General features: G+C 48.4%; 6 protein-coding genes across 6 annotated transcripts; 4 read left to right on the forward strand and 2 right to left on the reverse strand.

Moving 5' to 3' along the window:
* Positions 1–51: 51 nt before the first annotated feature.
* RhiXN_09745 (WSC domain protein) lies at positions 52–1,746 on the reverse strand (the record flags this gene model as incomplete). Its single annotated transcript, XM_043329561.1, has 12 exons — positions 52–118; positions 179–397; positions 449–522; positions 575–682; positions 741–909; positions 970–1,090; positions 1,152–1,214; positions 1,277–1,292; positions 1,343–1,410; positions 1,466–1,484; positions 1,541–1,593; positions 1,650–1,746. The coding sequence occupies 12 exons, from the start codon at positions 1,744–1,746 to the stop codon at positions 52–54; spliced, it is 1,074 nt and encodes a 357-aa protein (XP_043182395.1).
* A 2,970-nt stretch (positions 1,747–4,716) lies between these two features.
* Positions 4,717–5,429, forward strand: RhiXN_09746 (uncharacterized protein; the record flags this gene model as incomplete). Its single annotated transcript, XM_043329562.1, has 3 exons — positions 4,717–4,981; positions 5,051–5,205; positions 5,262–5,429. 3 exons carry the CDS (start codon positions 4,717–4,719, stop codon positions 5,427–5,429), a joined length of 588 nt encoding a protein of 195 aa, XP_043182396.1.
* Positions 5,430–6,146: 717 nt separating this feature from the next.
* On the forward strand, positions 6,147–12,984 carry RhiXN_09747 (bromodomain associated protein; the record flags this gene model as incomplete). Its single annotated transcript, XM_043329563.1, has 14 exons — positions 6,147–6,515; positions 6,565–6,589; positions 6,636–6,745; positions 6,797–7,036; positions 7,082–9,199; positions 9,254–9,511; positions 9,561–9,628; positions 9,685–10,035; positions 10,095–10,372; positions 10,424–10,847; positions 10,900–11,090; positions 11,142–12,264; positions 12,315–12,599; positions 12,654–12,984. 14 exons carry the CDS (start codon positions 6,147–6,149, stop codon positions 12,982–12,984), a joined length of 6,171 nt encoding a protein of 2,056 aa, XP_043182397.1.
* Positions 12,985–13,360: 376 nt separating this feature from the next.
* On the forward strand, positions 13,361–14,211 carry RhiXN_09748 (pyridoxamine 5'-phosphate oxidase family protein; the record flags this gene model as incomplete). The annotated part of the gene is made up of 3 exons (XM_043329564.1): positions 13,361–13,436; positions 13,489–13,574; positions 13,636–14,211. The coding sequence occupies 3 exons, from the start codon at positions 13,361–13,363 to the stop codon at positions 14,209–14,211; spliced, it is 738 nt and encodes a 245-aa protein (XP_043182398.1).
* Positions 14,212–14,583: 372 nt separating this feature from the next.
* Positions 14,584–15,001, reverse strand: RhiXN_09749 (ribosomal protein S28e; the record flags this gene model as incomplete). Its single annotated transcript, XM_043329565.1, has 4 exons — positions 14,584–14,587; positions 14,671–14,819; positions 14,906–14,947; positions 14,999–15,001. 4 exons carry the CDS (start codon positions 14,999–15,001, stop codon positions 14,584–14,586), a joined length of 198 nt encoding a protein of 65 aa, XP_043182399.1.
* A 577-nt stretch (positions 15,002–15,578) lies between these two features.
* On the forward strand, positions 15,579–17,332 carry RhiXN_09750 (epoxide hydrolase; the record flags this gene model as incomplete). Its single annotated transcript, XM_043329566.1, has 9 exons — positions 15,579–15,935; positions 15,995–16,068; positions 16,225–16,257; positions 16,313–16,461; positions 16,693–16,792; positions 16,850–16,863; positions 16,913–17,063; positions 17,119–17,193; positions 17,251–17,332. 9 exons carry the CDS (start codon positions 15,579–15,581, stop codon positions 17,330–17,332), a joined length of 1,035 nt encoding a protein of 344 aa, XP_043182400.1.
* Between the last annotated feature and the right edge of the window lie 74 nt (positions 17,333–17,406).

Genomic DNA, 17,406 nt, shown 5'->3' on the forward strand with positions numbered 1-17,406 from the left:
AATACCTGTGTACATGCGCATATCACAAAACGTTACGATGAGCTTACAATCCTAAGCAGGGCAGTTCGAGTCCGAGTATATAGTAGCATCCCCTGGCCCTGCTTGAATCGGGTTGCATCTAGTGCAACCAGAGTGTATCAGCTGTTGGTCTCGCGTTAAGATGGACGCATACACTCACCCGGGAAGCTTAGTCAGCTTGCCAGTAACGACTTCACTCAACTCTGGGACAGCCTTGCATGTGTTTGTCAAGTCCTGGAGAGTGAATGCTTTGCATGCCTCTATGATACCGTTAATGGTGTCATCTTTGGGGTTATTGCATGTATCAATAGCCTTTTGGAGCACTGTAGTCTCCCATCCGTTCTGAAAATCGCCATGCCAGCTGTACCCGGTAGCATCGCTGATTACAATAGGTTAAGAAGACATAATTAAGTAGTGCTTTCAGACATACCCAGTAGCGTAGACGAATGGCCAACCATCCGATGCGGTCCAGCGGCCAGCAAACGAATGTACATCCCATGTAACCTATTGTTGACGTTAGACATACTGATCCTGCTCTCCGTTCCAAGGTGCGTACTTCATAAAATAGATGAATATGCGCAACCGGGTGAGTGCTTGGACATTTCCCGTTGTCTAAACCACTCAAGTATGCGGTGTGGGACATATGGTCCGCCGAATCCACATTCTGCGTTGATAGCATCATATTAGTATGAATATAGGAACTGTGGTTCCATAAATCATACCTTGCCGTCCCAGCAAGAAGGCATATGAAGCTCCGCTCTGAAACCGTTTTCACAGTCGGTGGTAGGGAAACCGTACCCGGTGTAGCTTGGGTTCCCACCAGATCGCAAGCACGACCATTTTGTGGCGCGCTGGCGTAGCTCCTCCTGAGTCCCGGTTTGAGTAGCAAACCTAGCAGTTGAATGAATGATCAGTATCAGAGTTATCTGGTAGGGATTGGAAGGTCCGTACTTCTTGGAACGCCAACGAGGGTTCCCGCTAATCATCTTGAAGCCTGGTGGGAAGGCTTTTAGACCGGGTCCGCCGTTGGCAACATCAGCATCTCCACGGTTCAGGTAGTAAACGAGAAGGCCTATGTTTGAGGATTATAACATTAGAGGCCACAGTTATGCAGATCTTAATGATATACGGACCTCCATTGGGAACAGCCTCGAACTGCTTAGTCTTTGGATCACGGAAGTACAACTTGGGGAACCCTGGAATTACGAGGTTTGGAGTTAGTTCAGTTTATAAATCGTTTCCGATGTGCGGAGCTCACAATAGTTGGATAAATCCTAAACAGTCGGTCAGCTTTTAATAGATTCATCTCAGACACAACACTTACCTGTTTGACCTTGCAGCTGGTACAGGTCGAAGCACGAAGGGTTTCATAAGTTGAATTAGAAGCAAAGTCTAAAATCCGTTTAGTATTAGGTCTCGGTCACAAAGAATCAAGATGGTATCGTACTCTTGGCGCCATGAACAGTCTGAAATGAAGGGCGATTAGGGCTCAGGTTGAGACTTGCATTATTTGATGACTTACATGGACGTGATTGGCTGGCTTTTGGCCAGGAGAGATAATCGGATCGATACGTGCTAAGTGGTTGTTCAGTATGATGTACTAAGTGCTAATATGTGAATGTTAAACTCACTGTGAATGATAGGCTCGCCACAGGGAAGCCTGAAAAAGGCGCTGGCTCCTCCAAGAAGGGCAATAGCAGAGATGACGGTGGAAGAGAATGTGCGCATGTTTAGAAGAAAAAAATAAAGGCGAGTGTTGTGAGTTAGGCTGAGCCTTTTCAGCGTGCTTTTATACTATCTTAGAGTAGTACCATATCTCTATTGAAGATGGGTTTGAGTCTAGAGTCGTGCCGGCGACGTCGGCGTCCATTGATCCTCCAGATCAGCTAAACATATTTCGATCTGTCGGCTGAGCTCGCTAAGTGCAGTGAATCAGTGACATAGCTTCAGTGTATTATGCCCACGAAACAATGCTTGGTTACTGTTATTGTACCTTACTACTTGAAGTATCAACCAACAAATTAGCCGAACGACCATGGTGATCGGCAAAATGCCAAGGTTAAGGGGTGATAACTTCTGCTCAAAATGTTTGTACACTCGGCCTTAGAAGTCACTTGTGTGTGAACAGATATTGCGCTGGCAACGAAAACCGAGGATCTACTACCAGGTTACGATAAGGCATTGACATCAACTCTTATTGAAGTACGGATCCACCCGCTTGCCTACCGACACCGAGGTTCGATCAAGGGATATTAGCTTTTAAGTACACCTTCAAACAGAAAGCAGACGTAATGCTGAGGGTATTTTCGAGTGGCCCCGAGGGGGTGTACGGTTGCCTGATACAACCGGGTTGTATCCATACGCAACTAGATATTAAAACATATCAAAGCGTGATGCTATAGTCTACAGTAGTTGAGTGACGGGTTTAAAAGCTACGAGATACCTTGATCATGATTGATTTCTTGATTTTTGAGTGATGTATCAGCCGTTCAGTGAGATTTATTGTGGTGTGAGCTTATCGGCTTCAAATTTACCCACAGGTTGATTCGGTTCTTGATTGTGTCGATGGCAAACGCAAGTGAGATGTCCGTGGATTATGTTATCTGTAAGATATGGAGCTATGTGACTATACGACGGCGGTGCAATGTCAAACTGTGTGCATATAATACTGGAAAATCACAATATTTAACCAAGCAAAGGATACAATGTGCTATATGCATACGAGCTCAACCTCTCAGCGTTCCTGCATATAGAAGCTTTGAGAGAATGGTCAGAAGCCCACAACCTCACAATAACAAGATTGAGGCCCCTCAGCACTTGAGATCCAGATTACAATTACCACCCACTCACCCAGTGCTGTGGCCTATTCCGCATGCTATCCTGCATGCTGATTAAGTCACTTCACTAAGCTTTATTATTGTTCTTTGCCTCGTGGATCGATTCTACGCATACAAGAATGTCTCAGGAAATTTTAACTTTCAGAAACTGGACCGACAGGCTTTCTGTAACCGTGATCCCTGATAGTACGCAGTGGATGGAACAAACCGAGTGCACCCTCCCGGTGAGAATACACCTCTTTGACGGATCGAAACTCAACACCGGCAGAAGTTTCCTAAATGCAATAAGAAATTCAAGTATTAATTACAAGTCCTAATGCGTCGATCGACGTGATGCGATATGAATCAGTCTTAAGCGCTATTGAACAATTATTTTACATCCAGAGTCTTTTTGCTTTAGCCAGTTTCAATATCGCACTCAAGTTGCTCTAAGTATACCGTCTGCTTTGATTGTTTGAAGATGGTCAACTAAGGCTAACCAATATACGTGTTGACTGCGGTACCCGGGTCTACGTACGTCTCGCGTTCCTTATGTGATCACAAGGCTCGAAACCATGCAGCCCAGGCCTCTTAAAATTCTGGTTCATAAGACCCCGTAACTTTTATCTCATCGATTGAAAAGCCCTCGTTGGTCGGAACGACTATGTGCTGAGATGTTCGGTCTTATGAACTCGGGTCTAGGCGCTACGTCCGAATATGGACTACCTTACGAAACTGAGTTGAACGCGGTAATTCTTTTGTAACCGTGGGTGGTTGTACAGACTCATTGCTCCGTCTACCTGTTGTCTGCAGCCAGTTAACTCAATTGATAGGATAACTCTGGGTCCCTGACATTACGTGGCAATCTCTACTACAGCAATACAACTCGGCAAAGGATCGATGCACCTTTGTTTCAGTTGAGTAGAAAGAACAACTTCTATAGTCACATCATCGAGAAGTCTTGCTCACCAGCGCCCACGCGGAAAAGGCTCGCCCACCTTTGACCGACTACCGGCGGTCGGTTGCATTACAGATCCGGCGCTCCGGAGATACATCTCAGTACCTGTACTGTGTACTTTTGAAGCTCGAGGTTTTCATGTTATTTCATTTTTCCTGTTTTAGTTTTTACTTGTGCGCCTCGAACTCATCGGTCCACGCTTCGAGCCGGAACATCGCGGCGCCCGGATGAGTGAGGTATGCAGTGACGGCTCGAAAGTGTGGTGTGACATGTACCTGTACCGCACATAACATCCTACAGAGCCTATTATCATGTATGCGTACATCCATGGGTCCCAAAGTATCTTAGGGTTTCAGTATCTTATCAAGCACTAGTGCATCAAAATGTCCGCTTATCCGATTGTGAATTTTGGGCTGCTGTATCATGTACATTCCCAGCTTCGATATCCGTTCTCCTGTCTAATCATATTACTTAAATTATCCTGAATTTTTGAATACTATGCACACGTAAAATACTAAATCCGCGCTCGGCATGTCCAAAAAAGAAGGATTCAGGCACTCTTCTACCCGGTATGGTCATGTTTGGTCCCGGGATCTCATGATCATATGCTCTCACCATCATCCCACTCCATGCTAAACTCCACCTGTAATCCACGCATGCAAGGGTATAATAGACCTTAATATAGTGCTCGGGTAGGTAGAGTTAACTTGGTGGGGCCATGGATACATCCAAAGGAGGTGAGACGTCGAATAGTTCAGCACATTAGAAGCCCTGGTTTCATCGGATCTGACATACGGCCACGGGGTTTGCCCGGCTCCAAATCCAACCCCTAACAATATAAAGTCAGGTCCTTTGGGCCTATCTGACCGCTCGTGCTCCTTGCATTCTTACGACCCCTTTCATTTTCTCTTTTACGCACCCGTCATGTTGTTCAATACGTTCTCCGTCCTGCTCGCTGCGACTGCCACTCTCGCCCTCCCACTTGAAAAGCGAGATGTACCCATTGAAAAGTGCACGAAGCGGACGTCTGGGTATCTTTCTGGGCCCGAGAACCAGAAGTTTGCGATTTCGAAAGATGGGAAGCATGTTGTTTATGCTGGATCCGGGAAGGGGGGGCTCAAGGTCGAGTTCCAAGAATGTACCCCCAATTTTACAAAGTATCCCAACTCGGGCGATGGACCTTATGTTGGTGAGTAACAAGAACTGGGGACAATTAACTTGTGTGTGTACGTGTCCACTCATCGATATTGTCATTTAGGTCATATTTATGTCCCCGAAGTGAAGAAGTGCTTGCACGTTCCGAGCTACAACCCTGGCAAGACATATCAATTACTGTTGGAAGACTGCTATTTCTCCGATGACTCGGGTCAATTCGCGTACAGTTTCTTGCAGAAGGGGTCGGATTATTACTGGGTGAGTACCAACAATGCATTCGACTGTAGTAATTTATCAATACTTGCCTGTTTTAGTCTGGTGCGACGATGGGTGATGGCTCGCTCATCCAAGGGGATGATACCGGGTGTACTGAAGGACTTTATGGGTATCAAGGAGACGCAGATGGAGCACGTAACAAGGGTTATTCGACCGTCGCATGTGCCACAAGTCCTAACGTGAAGACCTTTACTATCAAGACTTGATGGACGTATAACTACAGCTATATTTCTTTTCTTAATGACCAACGTACCACGGACTTATTGGACACTTGTATTTCTGATGGTTTTCATCCCACTTTCCTATAGTCATCCTTCGGGATATCCTTCACTATAATGTTTGCAGCTTCTCTGGTAATGAACAAAGACAGTGCACGTTTGATGTAATGCAAAAACGATTTCAAGCAAGCTATTTGAGGGAACAATAACAGCGTGGCAGTTGTATACAAACATGACAGGTTTTGTTGTGGTAAGAAGCAGACACCCTGGGTTTGGATTGTAGACTAGGGGTATGAATCTCAAATACAATCCCCTGACCATGATAGATTGTATGCGGCCACAGGTTCGGATAGCTTGCAAGAGTAGGTTCCGAGCGATTCTGTACAAAGCTCGAGTGTTCCGAATAGCCAGATGGGTTTTCATAGGTAAGTGGCTCTCCAAGTCGGTAATGTTGAATTCTCAATCGTTACGCGAAGTTCATGTTCCCAGTTACTTGTCATCCCAATCAAACGGGGAGCTGTATTAATATCAGGAGCATTTTGGCAAGTATACGTGCACAGTGCATGTTACCAACTCCAAACGATGCAAAAATAGCAACTTGTGGGTGGTGGTGGTCAAGTTCAACTCGGCAAGAACCAACATTGAATTTGAGATCAGTGTTCACGTGACTGTGTTATGTGGGGTTAGCGCCTGTAGTCGACGTCGATGCAGCGGGAAAGTGTACGACGAGGATTCGGTATCTCTCACCAGAAAGTCGTTCTGCAAGTAGACATCGGCAAGAAGACTGCCCATGGATACACGGAACTGACTGTTGTTCCCCTATCGCGGGACCTGCGGACTCTTCACTTGCACGCACGATGCGACGTTCACAACGTGAGCGTGTGCGTCGCTCCAGGCTCCGAGTCAATTCAAGCAGACTTTGTGCACACCGATCCAACTCAAGCAGTCACCGTATCCGACACGACCGACGTCCATCTTCATCCAGAATTGAAACGCAAATTGTTTGCTGCAGGGGCAGAGGCAGACGAGGGAGAGCTCTCGATAGCAATACCCCCAAGCTTTTCCCTTCATCCAGTGAGTGTAATTTATTTGTTTAATATATATCTGCTAATAACCGTTTCAGTCAAATGCACCGGTAGACGTGCAGGGTGAGTTGTTCAGTCTGCAACTTGGGCTTGTGGCTAACTGGCGTAGTCTCGTCCGATCGTCCCGACATCCCACCGTTTGTACTCGTAATCGAGTATTCAATACACGATCCAGCACATGGGCTGGAATTTGTGCTCCCTAGCGAGTCGCATCCCAATGTGAGTTCAAACTTACTTATCCTGAGAATGATCTCATCATAGTGTTCATAGTTCGTCCCTCATGTCTTTACATCACCCTCCACGTCGGACGCCGCTCGGTGCTGGGTTCCGTGTCTGGATAACCTCTGGGAACGTTCTACATGGGAACTTGTACTAATCGCACCTCATTCACTTGAACGTCCTCCGAGTCAACCTTCAGACGCGATGCAACTTGACCAACCCACACCCGAGCCTGAGCCTGAGCCCGAATTTCCGGTCGTGGCGGTAGCCAGCGCCGAGCTCACCCAAGTGGTAGGTATTGCGCCCTAGTGCCCAACTAGTATTGACTCTGCGTAGATCGTACACCCCAATGACCCCTCCAAACGTATTCACCTCTTTTCCCAATCCCTTCCCACAAGCGTACAGCACATTGGATTCGCGATTGGTCCATTCATATCTCATCTCGTTCCCGACCCAACAACCTCTGATCCTACAGCAACCACCACAACGCCAACACCCATACGGACATACGCCCTCCCTTCTACTCCCTCCGCCACCCTCGAACTCGCTACTACTTCGGCTCCATTTCGACCTGCCATGTCATTTTATACAACTGAATACGGTTCATATCCATTTGGAACCCTTTCTGTCATATTTTTACCTACTGTTCCTTCCACCACATCGTACGATTGCGCCGGATTGGTTCTCCTTCCCAGCACATTACTACACAGCCCGGCCTATATTGATGCTGAATTCGACGCCCGCCTCGCTCTTGCCCACGCTCTCGCTGCGCAATGGGCAGGCGTACACATAATCCCTCGTACCCCAGCGGACACTTGGCTCGTTCTCGGCCTACAAGGCTACGTAGCCGGTCTGTGTATCCGCAAAATGATGGGTAACAACGAGTGGCGATACAGGCTTAAAGTTGATGCTGCACGGTGTGTTGCCCTCGACGACGGCTCGTTCCCGCCGATCTCACGTCCAACTTGCGCGCGGGCATTTGTCCGGTTAAAAGCCCCGCTTGTTCTACACACTCTCGATCGTATTCTTTCCGCTCACGGTGGCTTGGGCCGTGTTCTCCCAAAAATCTTCTTGAGCGCGCTCAGTGGAGAATTGGCACAAAATGCCCTGGGCACGACCGCGTTTGTCCGGATGTGCCGACGACTGGGGGGCGGGAACAGTGGGAACAGCGGTTCAGGTGGTGGAGGGGGAGGTGTGGGTGGTGAAGTAAGAGTTTGGGCACGCCAATGGGTTTATGGAAGTGGCTCCCCGAGGTTCTACGTGAGCGCTGGGTTCAGTCGGAAAAAAATGGCTGTCGAGTTGGTGGTCGAACAACGATGCCTCGCTTGGGAGCGAAACAATCCCGTAAACGGCGCACCCGTAAACGTGGACTATAATCCAGTCAAAAGCTTCGAAGGGCAGATGACGGTACGCATCCATGAAGCGGACGGCACCCCCTACGAACACATTCTGGATCTGCGAGACGGTCGAACGCGATTTGAAGTTCCGTTCAATACCAAATACAAGCGTGTTCGACGAAGACGACGAGGTGAAGCACCGGTCATACTCGAAACCGCGAATGGCACTACGACTGCTGCAGGTGCAACGGGCGCCGATGGAGAGCAAGAGTTAATTGTCGGAGGAGGCGCGGTATTTGAGTATGGTCCATGGGAAGACCCAGCTGCGCGGGCAGCATGGCATGTCGAGGAATTTGAAGACGCTGAACCTCCACCACACACCGGTCCGATCCCCTTTAACCCGAACTCGGGCGCCGCGGCAGGAAACGAGGAGACGGCCTATGAATGGATCAGGTTGGACCCCGAGATGATGTGGGTTGCGCGGACCGAGTTGAAGCAGAGTGGTGTCATGTGGGCGAGCCAGCTTGCACGAGAACGAGATGTGGGGGCGCAAATGGAGGCAATATGGGCTTTTGGAGGTGGTGGTGAAGGTTTAGGACCAGCCGCCGGGACAGGATTATGCGGAGGACTTGCGTACGGAACCGGGAGCCTGACGGCGGGTGCGAATGGTCCTGGATCAAGTGTCAGCGGAAGCGTGGTCACATCGCCTGGGCTCTATTCCTCCTTTGGATCTATAGCATCTTCGGGAGCAGTGAGTACTGCACTGTGCCAGACGGTTCTCGTACCCGCGTACTTTTTCCGCGTCCGATGCGCTGCTGCTCGAGCACTCGCAAGCCAAGGCGCGCCTGGATTATTCCATCTCCTCAAAATTTGGACCAAGTGGTGTTACGAGCCCGATTCAAACAACGGGAACGGAGGAGATGGATTTGCACAGAGGTTTATTCCCCGTCCCAATGACTTTTCCGATTTTCAAGAGTATTTCGTGCGCAAGGCGGTTATTACTGCTCTATCTCAACTGAGGGACGGAACGAGCGGCACGGGAGCTTGGTTGGGTGGTGCACTCGTTCGAGGAACGATTGTCGATCAGTTGGTTTACAATGATAACAACGGGAACACAGTGAGTTTGTGTCTCTTGGCTATATTTCCCGTATTCAACTTTACTTGATACTAGTATGCCGACGACATGTACATCGCTACTTTAATCACCGCTCTTGGAACTGCTCTTATCCCGCCCGATGTTTCTGAACGCAATGAACTTGCTCATAACCATACTGTTGAGATGGAGATGGAGGAAGCCATGCGCCGACAGATGGAAGAGGATGAAAACGCAGAGGTGTTGAGGCGCGCCGTGACGCAGGTGGAAAGATACCGAGCTCGAGATCGGCTTGTGCCCAGCAGACATAACGTTATTTCGATTGCCGCAATCCAGGTAGGTTTATTTTTTTGGTAACAAGTGCCAAGTTGAGACATTTCTGTAGTGGTACTTGACGATTATGATGAGTGGGCTAGTAAGCAACGACCCGCGATTGTTCTTGGCCTATTCTCAGTGCGTTGGATTCACTTTGTTGATTTGTGTGGTATTAATAGTGGGTGTACCGATAGGGAGGCTAATGCAATTGGCTTGCGGACTGCAGCGATGGATGCTCTGCTTCTCATGAAGTGGTGGCGAACCAAGGCACTCATTCAATACATTTTCGCAGTGGTCGCTCATGATCCCTCGCGTGAAGTTCGCCGCCACGTCGCTCGAAGCATAGTCACCAGTTTGGCCGTTCTCCATGCAGTTGGCGATGTCAGGCCCGCTGGGAGGGATGAACCACTTCTGGTTGTTGAGGATGACAGTGGTGCTCCCAAGGACAAGATCAAAAAAGGCGAAGGGGATATGTTGGTAAAAGCGCTGAAAAAAGAAGTGGGAAGATCGAAGCAACTTCGAGATTCGATTATGCCTATTATGCTGTTCGTGTCTTCGGCTGCTTTTTGGCTGATTTAGTTTATTTACCTCTATTTTTCACTAGCGATCCGAGTGTGGATCACGAAGTCCGCTGGTGTATGCTCAAGCTTGCTGACTTGATATATCGCCCAGCGGAAGAGCCGCACGTCAAGATCAAGATTCATATCCCACCAACGCCAATTTCGGAAGCCCCTCCCGCTCCTCTTCCTGTGGTCACGCCCGCCCCACTGGTACTTCCCAAGAAGCAGCTCCCGCCCTCGGGTCGCCAGACACCAACGACTTTGAAGCTGAACTTGAGCGGAACCTTACCAAAACTCAAGTTACATTCTCCAAGAACCAGTGGTAAGTGTGATATGATCAATGTCCCTTTATTCGGTGTTGATTTTGCTCCAGCCGGCCCTCTGCCGCCCCTCGTTCCACCTGTCGCGCCTTCTCCATTGGCATTTGAGTCTACTCCCGGAAAGAATGGAATACCACTTCCCGAACCGGAGCCCAAGGTAGAGCCAGAGATAGCTCCAGCACCAACGCTTGGGCCCGTCGTTCAGCGCAAGGAGCCAACACCCCAGCCTCCGCCCCAACCAGTGGTTCGACCACGTCCCGTTATTGCAGAACCCAAGGTTATTACGAGACTCTCCCCTGAACAAGCGTCTATTCCCCTTCCTCGACCCAAGAAAGTCAAACCAGCTGCTCCTGTTCACCAAGGCATGAACAAGACGACACATGCACACTGCAAGGCCGTCCTTAACGCCCTCCATCGCAACCCTCATGCGGCTGTCTTCCGGTTGCCTGTAGACCCTGTGAGGGATAACGCACCAAAGTAAGTTGCATTAGTTATTGGCCGCCGGGCAAAGTGTTGACCTGTTCAATAGCTACTTTACAGTAATCAAACATCCGATGGATCTATCGACTATGAAAGCCAAATTGGACAACAAAATATACAAGGATCGTGCTGAATTTGAGGAGGACTTTAAACTGATGATTCAAAACGCCAAGATATACAATGCGCCTTTGTCTTTTGTATTCAATGAAGCGATTGCTTTGGAGAAGGCTTTTAACGACCGTGAGTAGTCAATCTGGGTGGCTCATTTTTGTCTTTAACTCTATTTGCTAGGTTGGACCAAGATCGATGCCTCGGCCAGCGCTGCACAAGCACTGGAGATGGAAATCTCTGGACCTATCGCCTCGTCGAGTAAACCAAGTAAACCCATTCCGTTTAACGTCCCTGCGCCCCCAACGCCAACCAATCCACCGGCCGGCCGTAAATTGTCGCTTTTGGCTGGAACAAGTCCAGGAGGCCCACTCGAGACGCCTACCCGAGTCAAGGTCAAGCCAAAGATGTTTCCTGGGATGGATACTACACCCCGGCCTAAGTCCAAGGAACCAGCGCCGCCTCCCGTCACCCCATCTCCAGTTGACCAAAAGTCCAAGACACCCAAGATCAAGCTCATCACGCGTCCCCCAAAACCAGCACCTACCCCTCAACGAGTGGCTTCCCCAGCTCCTCCCCCTCCCCCTCCCCGGGCCCCATCGCCACCTCCACCACCGCCTCCCCCACCTCCAGACCCCGTATCTAACGATGATACACATCTCGATGACCTACTCCTGGAGGAGGTCCTCGCGATTGAGACCGAGAGTGAGATGAAGAAAGGGAAGGAAAAGGCAGCTATCCAAGCCCCTGCTCCTACGCCCCCTCCACCAAAGCCAACTCCAAACCCATCGTCTTCTGGGCCTCTGAAGAGCATGAAAATCGGCAGAACTACCTTCAAGATTCCTCGCGCCAGTACACCCAGCGGAGCCTCTACTGAGAAGAAGTCGCGCCCTTCAACTCCGTCCGTGGATACACATTCAGATCGAGAACGCACGCCAGCAGTTACAACAAAAGTTCGCGTCATCAAAGGGCCTGAAGGGTCTTCGAAACCTGCAGTATCAGTCACACAGAAGCGTAAAGATCCTGGCCCCCATGTGCACCGGGAGAAGCCTGCGCCCAGCGATCCATTCCTCAGTCCATTGGGAGCTGGTCCAAAGGGCAAGGCAAAAGACGCTGCTCCCCCTGCTCCCCCACCGCCAACAGCTGCACCACCTACTCCTGCACCACCTGCGCCAAGTCCTGCAGCCTCTTCTTCTCAAAGGATTGATGTCAAGCGATGTGAGCGTATACTTGCTAGTCTCCGAAGGGCCGAAAATGCATTCATCTTTGAGCGACCCGTTGACCCGATAAAGGACGGGTGTCCAACGTGAGTGCGCAACTTTAGACTTGGTAGCTCTTGCTGATGGCCGTTCATAGTTATCTCGACGAGATTAAGCATCCTATGGACCTAGGGACGATGAGCACCAAACTCCGTAATGGCAAATACAGAACAATGAACGACTTCAAGTTGGACGTAGAATTGATTGTCTCCAATTGCCGCGCGTTCAATCCTCCTGGTACATTCCCAGTACTTGCTGCGGAGGCACTCGAGGCAGTGTTTAAACGCGAATGGAGCAAGATTAATACTGAACCTCGGAGAATATCGTCTGGAGATCGGAGAGCTCTTGTGTCTATGGTTGATAAACTGTGTGAACAACCATGGTAAGTTGGTACCTGGACTCTAGTTTATCCATTCTAACAATTCATTATCTACAGTGCGGTGTGGTTCCTCGTTCCTGTGGATCCCATCCAACAGAACGTCCCAGACTACCATGACATTATTCCCAAACGTGACGCGCGTGATCTTTCTTTGATCAAGTCTAACATTGAGAGCGGCAAATACGACTCGCTTGACGCGCTCACTGCCGATGTTTACTTGATGCAAGCCAACGCAGTCAAGTTCAACGGAGAGTATTCGAATGTTGCAGCAGATGCGAGGACTTTTGTCACGTCTTTCGAGAATGCACTGGCCGCCTTTAAGCGCAAGCGTAAAGGGCCAGAGGTTCACGGCAGCAGCAGCGGGACGAAGAAGCAGAAGCTGTATTAGGACTAGGTTTTTATGTGTTCGGTGGTGTATTCTCTGTATAGGCCTATGTTTCACTTCCCTTTAATCATATATATGTAGTCCTCGGGATTCTATTTTGAGTCAGACAGTGTGTAAGCAAGTATATATCGTGACGAAATTATGCGATTTCATTCTCAAGCGCTTCAGCCATCAGAGGTATTATAAGTCCGTCCAATTTGTGTACACAAGGAAACAACGGAGCGCAGGACAGACATCGATTTATCACTAATTGTATGCACCTTCGTTCACTAGTAATTACAAAGACCTAGATCGGGCTCGATTATGAATCGAACCAACGTCGATCGCGCATCATCCACCATAAAAGACGTCACCAACAGCAACTCGATCAACCACCACCATGTCCTCGTTATCACTCTCCCCCCGCTGGCTGGGTCATCTCACCACTATCTTATCTGAGCACAAGAAAGCAACTAGTGAGTATAGCACCGCATGATAGATAGCACACTCATAATTGGTTGGATTCAGCATATGCGCTCGCTACGGTGAATACAGAGGGGGAGTTTCCCATCCCTCGGGTGAGGTATCTGGTTCATAGAAATATTCTCACTTTGGTGTGTTTTCCCAATACATATAAGCTCCCATTGTATAGGAATTGATCCTTGATTCATCCAGCACTCAGCCCGGCCCATCCTAGTTTCAACCACCGACATACGCTCGCCCAAAGTTAATCAGATACGCTCTCATCCATCTACCAGAGGCCCAACCGCTGAGGTAGCTTGGTGGATTGCAGAGGAAAACGTGCAGTTCCGAATCTTGGCTCGTGTTCAAATCCTTCCTGCCCCTTCACACCCACTCTATTCCGAATTTCCGTTTAAAGAGTTATCTCAGAACAGTGGCGGAGACTCGGGGCCAGATGCGCCGGCGACCGCCAAAGAGTGGGAAGCTTTGCGTATCAAGACGTTCAATAACCTGGTACCACCTATCCGTGCATCTTTTGCCCGCCCCACGCCGGGGAGCCCACTCGCAGATCACACGGATGCAGAGCGATGGCCACAGAAGCTACCTGAAAAAGGAAAGGAAGAGACGGAAGAGGAGAAGAAACAGGTCAAGGAGGCTTTGGAGAACTTCAGCTTGCTCTTGTTAGAGCCTCTCGATGTCGATTTCGTAGAACTGGGTGTAGTTCCCAATCGTCGGACCCGATGGAGCTTCGATGGTCACAAATGGGATGAACAGGCCGTGGTTCCGTGAGTGCAAATGCACCTGTGCACTTTACGGTAGTGAAATAAACATTGGAACGATTCTTTTATCCGGCTGCGGCTTTACTCTGCAATCCATGAAGTCCCCGCTCCTCTAGCAAAATGTAGCCCCAACTGCACGGCTCAGTACTCACCGCCTTCACATGTGAATGGGATTCCAACGAAAAAAATCAGGGTTATATCCCAGCGTACTAAAGTGATTTCAAGACCAGTTAATGATTGCACAACATGCCTTAAAAATAATACACGCGGCGATCTAACAGCCCACCGACCGACAAAGTCAAGGTTGAAACGGAGATGGATTGCAGTGATGCACAATATATGAGAGACCGAATCGAGATAGCGCATAGGTGGGGTGGTATTTTTATCTCAAACGACTGAAATCATAGAGAAATGTCAATTAAAAGCCCAAATAACGAACTAAGATAGGGGGTCATGAGGGAGTACTTACCGTGCTTCACGTTCAGACTCGAGCAAAGCCAAGATATCCTCCTCGCGGACGGGGCCCTTGACGTTTCGGATAATCGAACGAGAGGTATCGTCCATGAACTCAACGCGGACCTGGGTGACACCACCACGAGAGCCGGTGCGGCCGAGAACCTATACACATTCATAAACGTTAACCTTTTATGTTTTACTCTCGGATGAAGAAAGAGTAATCTTGTCAGATTAGTCGAATGACCCACCTTGATGACCTTGGCGAGTTTAACGGGGACTTTTCCAGAATCCTAAACCGTGGGTCAGCGCTCTGCCAGCCTGCATCCTAGTCACAAACTCACCATGACGGCGGTGGATGGCTTTTGTTGATGGATGTGTAGTGCAAGCGCCGAAAAAGCCACCCATTGCAGCCGTGAAAATTAGGTCATCTGACTGTGACTGTATAGTTCCAACCTGAAGTGTACTCCAGCTATAAACTTGTTTACTATTCCAGGTTGATTACTTGTAAGGTGTGTACTATACTGATAAAGCACAGTATAAGTTCAAATACTAAATTTTATTCATGCAGCCTAGCTTGCTGCCCTTCACTTCGATCATTCAGGTACACTAAGTTTTTGAATAAACCCCTTATTAATTACTGTTGGGATGCCGCAGCTCGTCAATCCAAGTAGGAAATTCTAAAGATACCCATAACTGTTAATCTCATATTGAAGTGACGTCTGACACGAGCGAAACGACATGTAACATCTCCTCAAATCTCCCCTTATATTTTAGATGCGCATACAACGATATATAGTTTATCATTTCAGCTTTGTGTACACCTATTTATATAGACGCACCCTCGGTGATCTTTTACCGTCTCAGTCCTGTCTTTTACACCTATCATCTGCAGTCCCTATAACCTACTGAATCAACGGAGATATGCATCCCGAAGACGTTCATCCTTTTACTATCTCAGTTCCGGACAGTGATTTGGCTGAATTGCAGAAGAAGCTTGAGCTAACCAGACTACCTGACGAGGTAGACCTACCTGCCGGCCAAGAATGGGATTGGGGAATTCCTCTTGCTGTACTTAAGCCTATCGTGCACTATTGGCGCGAGGGGTATAACTGGAGAGCGGTTGAAGAGAAAATCAATCGTACCCTCCCTCAATTCACGACCACAATCGAATCACGCAACCACGGACTTCGGAGTGTTCATTTTGTGTTCAGGAAATCCAATAACTCTTCAGCTATTCCATTGTTATTCATTCATGGATGGCCCGGAAGTTTTCTTGAGGTAGGCAAGCAGCATATGCGCAAGCAGCTGAATGTAACTGACCACACAGGTCGCAACAGGTCTCGAAAATGATAGATGAACTCACTAATCCATCTGATCCCAAGCATCCTGCATTTCACGTAGTAGCACCATCGTACGTATTGATTGTCAGCTTGGCACAAACTGGAGCATCTTTTCACCACCAATGTGCTAGGCTACCTAACTTTACTTTATCAGACCGAACGAGTACTACAGGAATGGATTTAAGAGAAACCGCATTTTTGTTTGACAAATTAATGTCCAAACTCAGATTCAAGCATTACCTAGCTCAAGGAGGGGACTGGTGAGCGAATGCCTTATCGGTGACGTCATGTTCTAATTTTGTACATACTACGTAGGGGGTCGCGAGTTTGTAGAACGCTCGCAATTTATCATAAGGAAACTTGTCTCGGGACGCATGCAAATCTAATCTCTTACGGCGCACCAACATTTTGGAGGAATCCTATCATTGGCCTTAAAACTATACTGGGTGGTAATGGTATTCCTGGTGGGTATTCAGCCGACGAGGTGGCTGGGTTGCGTAGAATGCAAGAATTTCTCACGAGCGGGAATGCATACATGAAGATACAAGCTACAAGGCCGGAGGCAAGTGTTTGAGTGCTTCCAACAAGACATGACCCACCCTAAAATCTAAAAAAAAAAAGACTTTGGCTTATGCCTTGACAGGTTTGTGCCTCCTTCAAGTGCTATGTAGGAAGGCACCTATACTAGAACCTAGATAGCCCGGTTGGATTATTGGCGTGGATTGGTGAAAAGCTTTACGCTTGGACAGACAACTATCCCTGGACCCCAGAAGAATTGATAACGTGGACTATGCTGTGGGTCCTATTTGCGTATTGACGAATGCTACTATGAATTCACGCTTGTCTGCACAGGTACTGGATAAAAGGTAAAATGAAACTCGTGGTTTCGCGCTTGGATCTGACAAAACTCTCTAGGCCCCGCTGGTGGTTTGAGATACTACAAAGAGAATCATGCTATTCACCGAGCTGATAGGGCTGGACCTCATGCAGAAATCGAGTTTGGTTGGTCGTCTACCCCATTTGCCTTTTCTCGGTTTCCAAAAGAGATTTCGCCGGTGCCCCTCGAGTAAGTAATCCATGCATGACCTCACTCCAATTTCTAATGTCTAACCTTTTGTTAGCTGGGCGGGTCTTCGCCAGAATCTTGTTTATGCCAAAAGCCACGATAGGGGTGGTCACTTTGCAGCCTGGGAAGTGTAAGTCCATGTTAGTTGTGCTCCGTGCCGATCTATGGTATTGATCCGTTCTCAAAGTCCAGAACTACTCTCAGATGATATACGTCAATTCGCAAAGATTGTCCAAGAACGAGATGAGAGGCTGCGGGACAAGATGTAGGCTACATATTAGATGTGGGAATACAATACAAGAATGATATAGATTTGACCCTTTTGTACGTACGTTTTATACAA

Source organism: Rhizoctonia solani, chromosome 8, assembly GCF_016906535.1.
Source record: "Rhizoctonia solani chromosome 8, complete sequence".
NCBI lineage: Eukaryota > Fungi > Basidiomycota > Agaricomycetes > Cantharellales > Ceratobasidiaceae > Rhizoctonia > Rhizoctonia solani.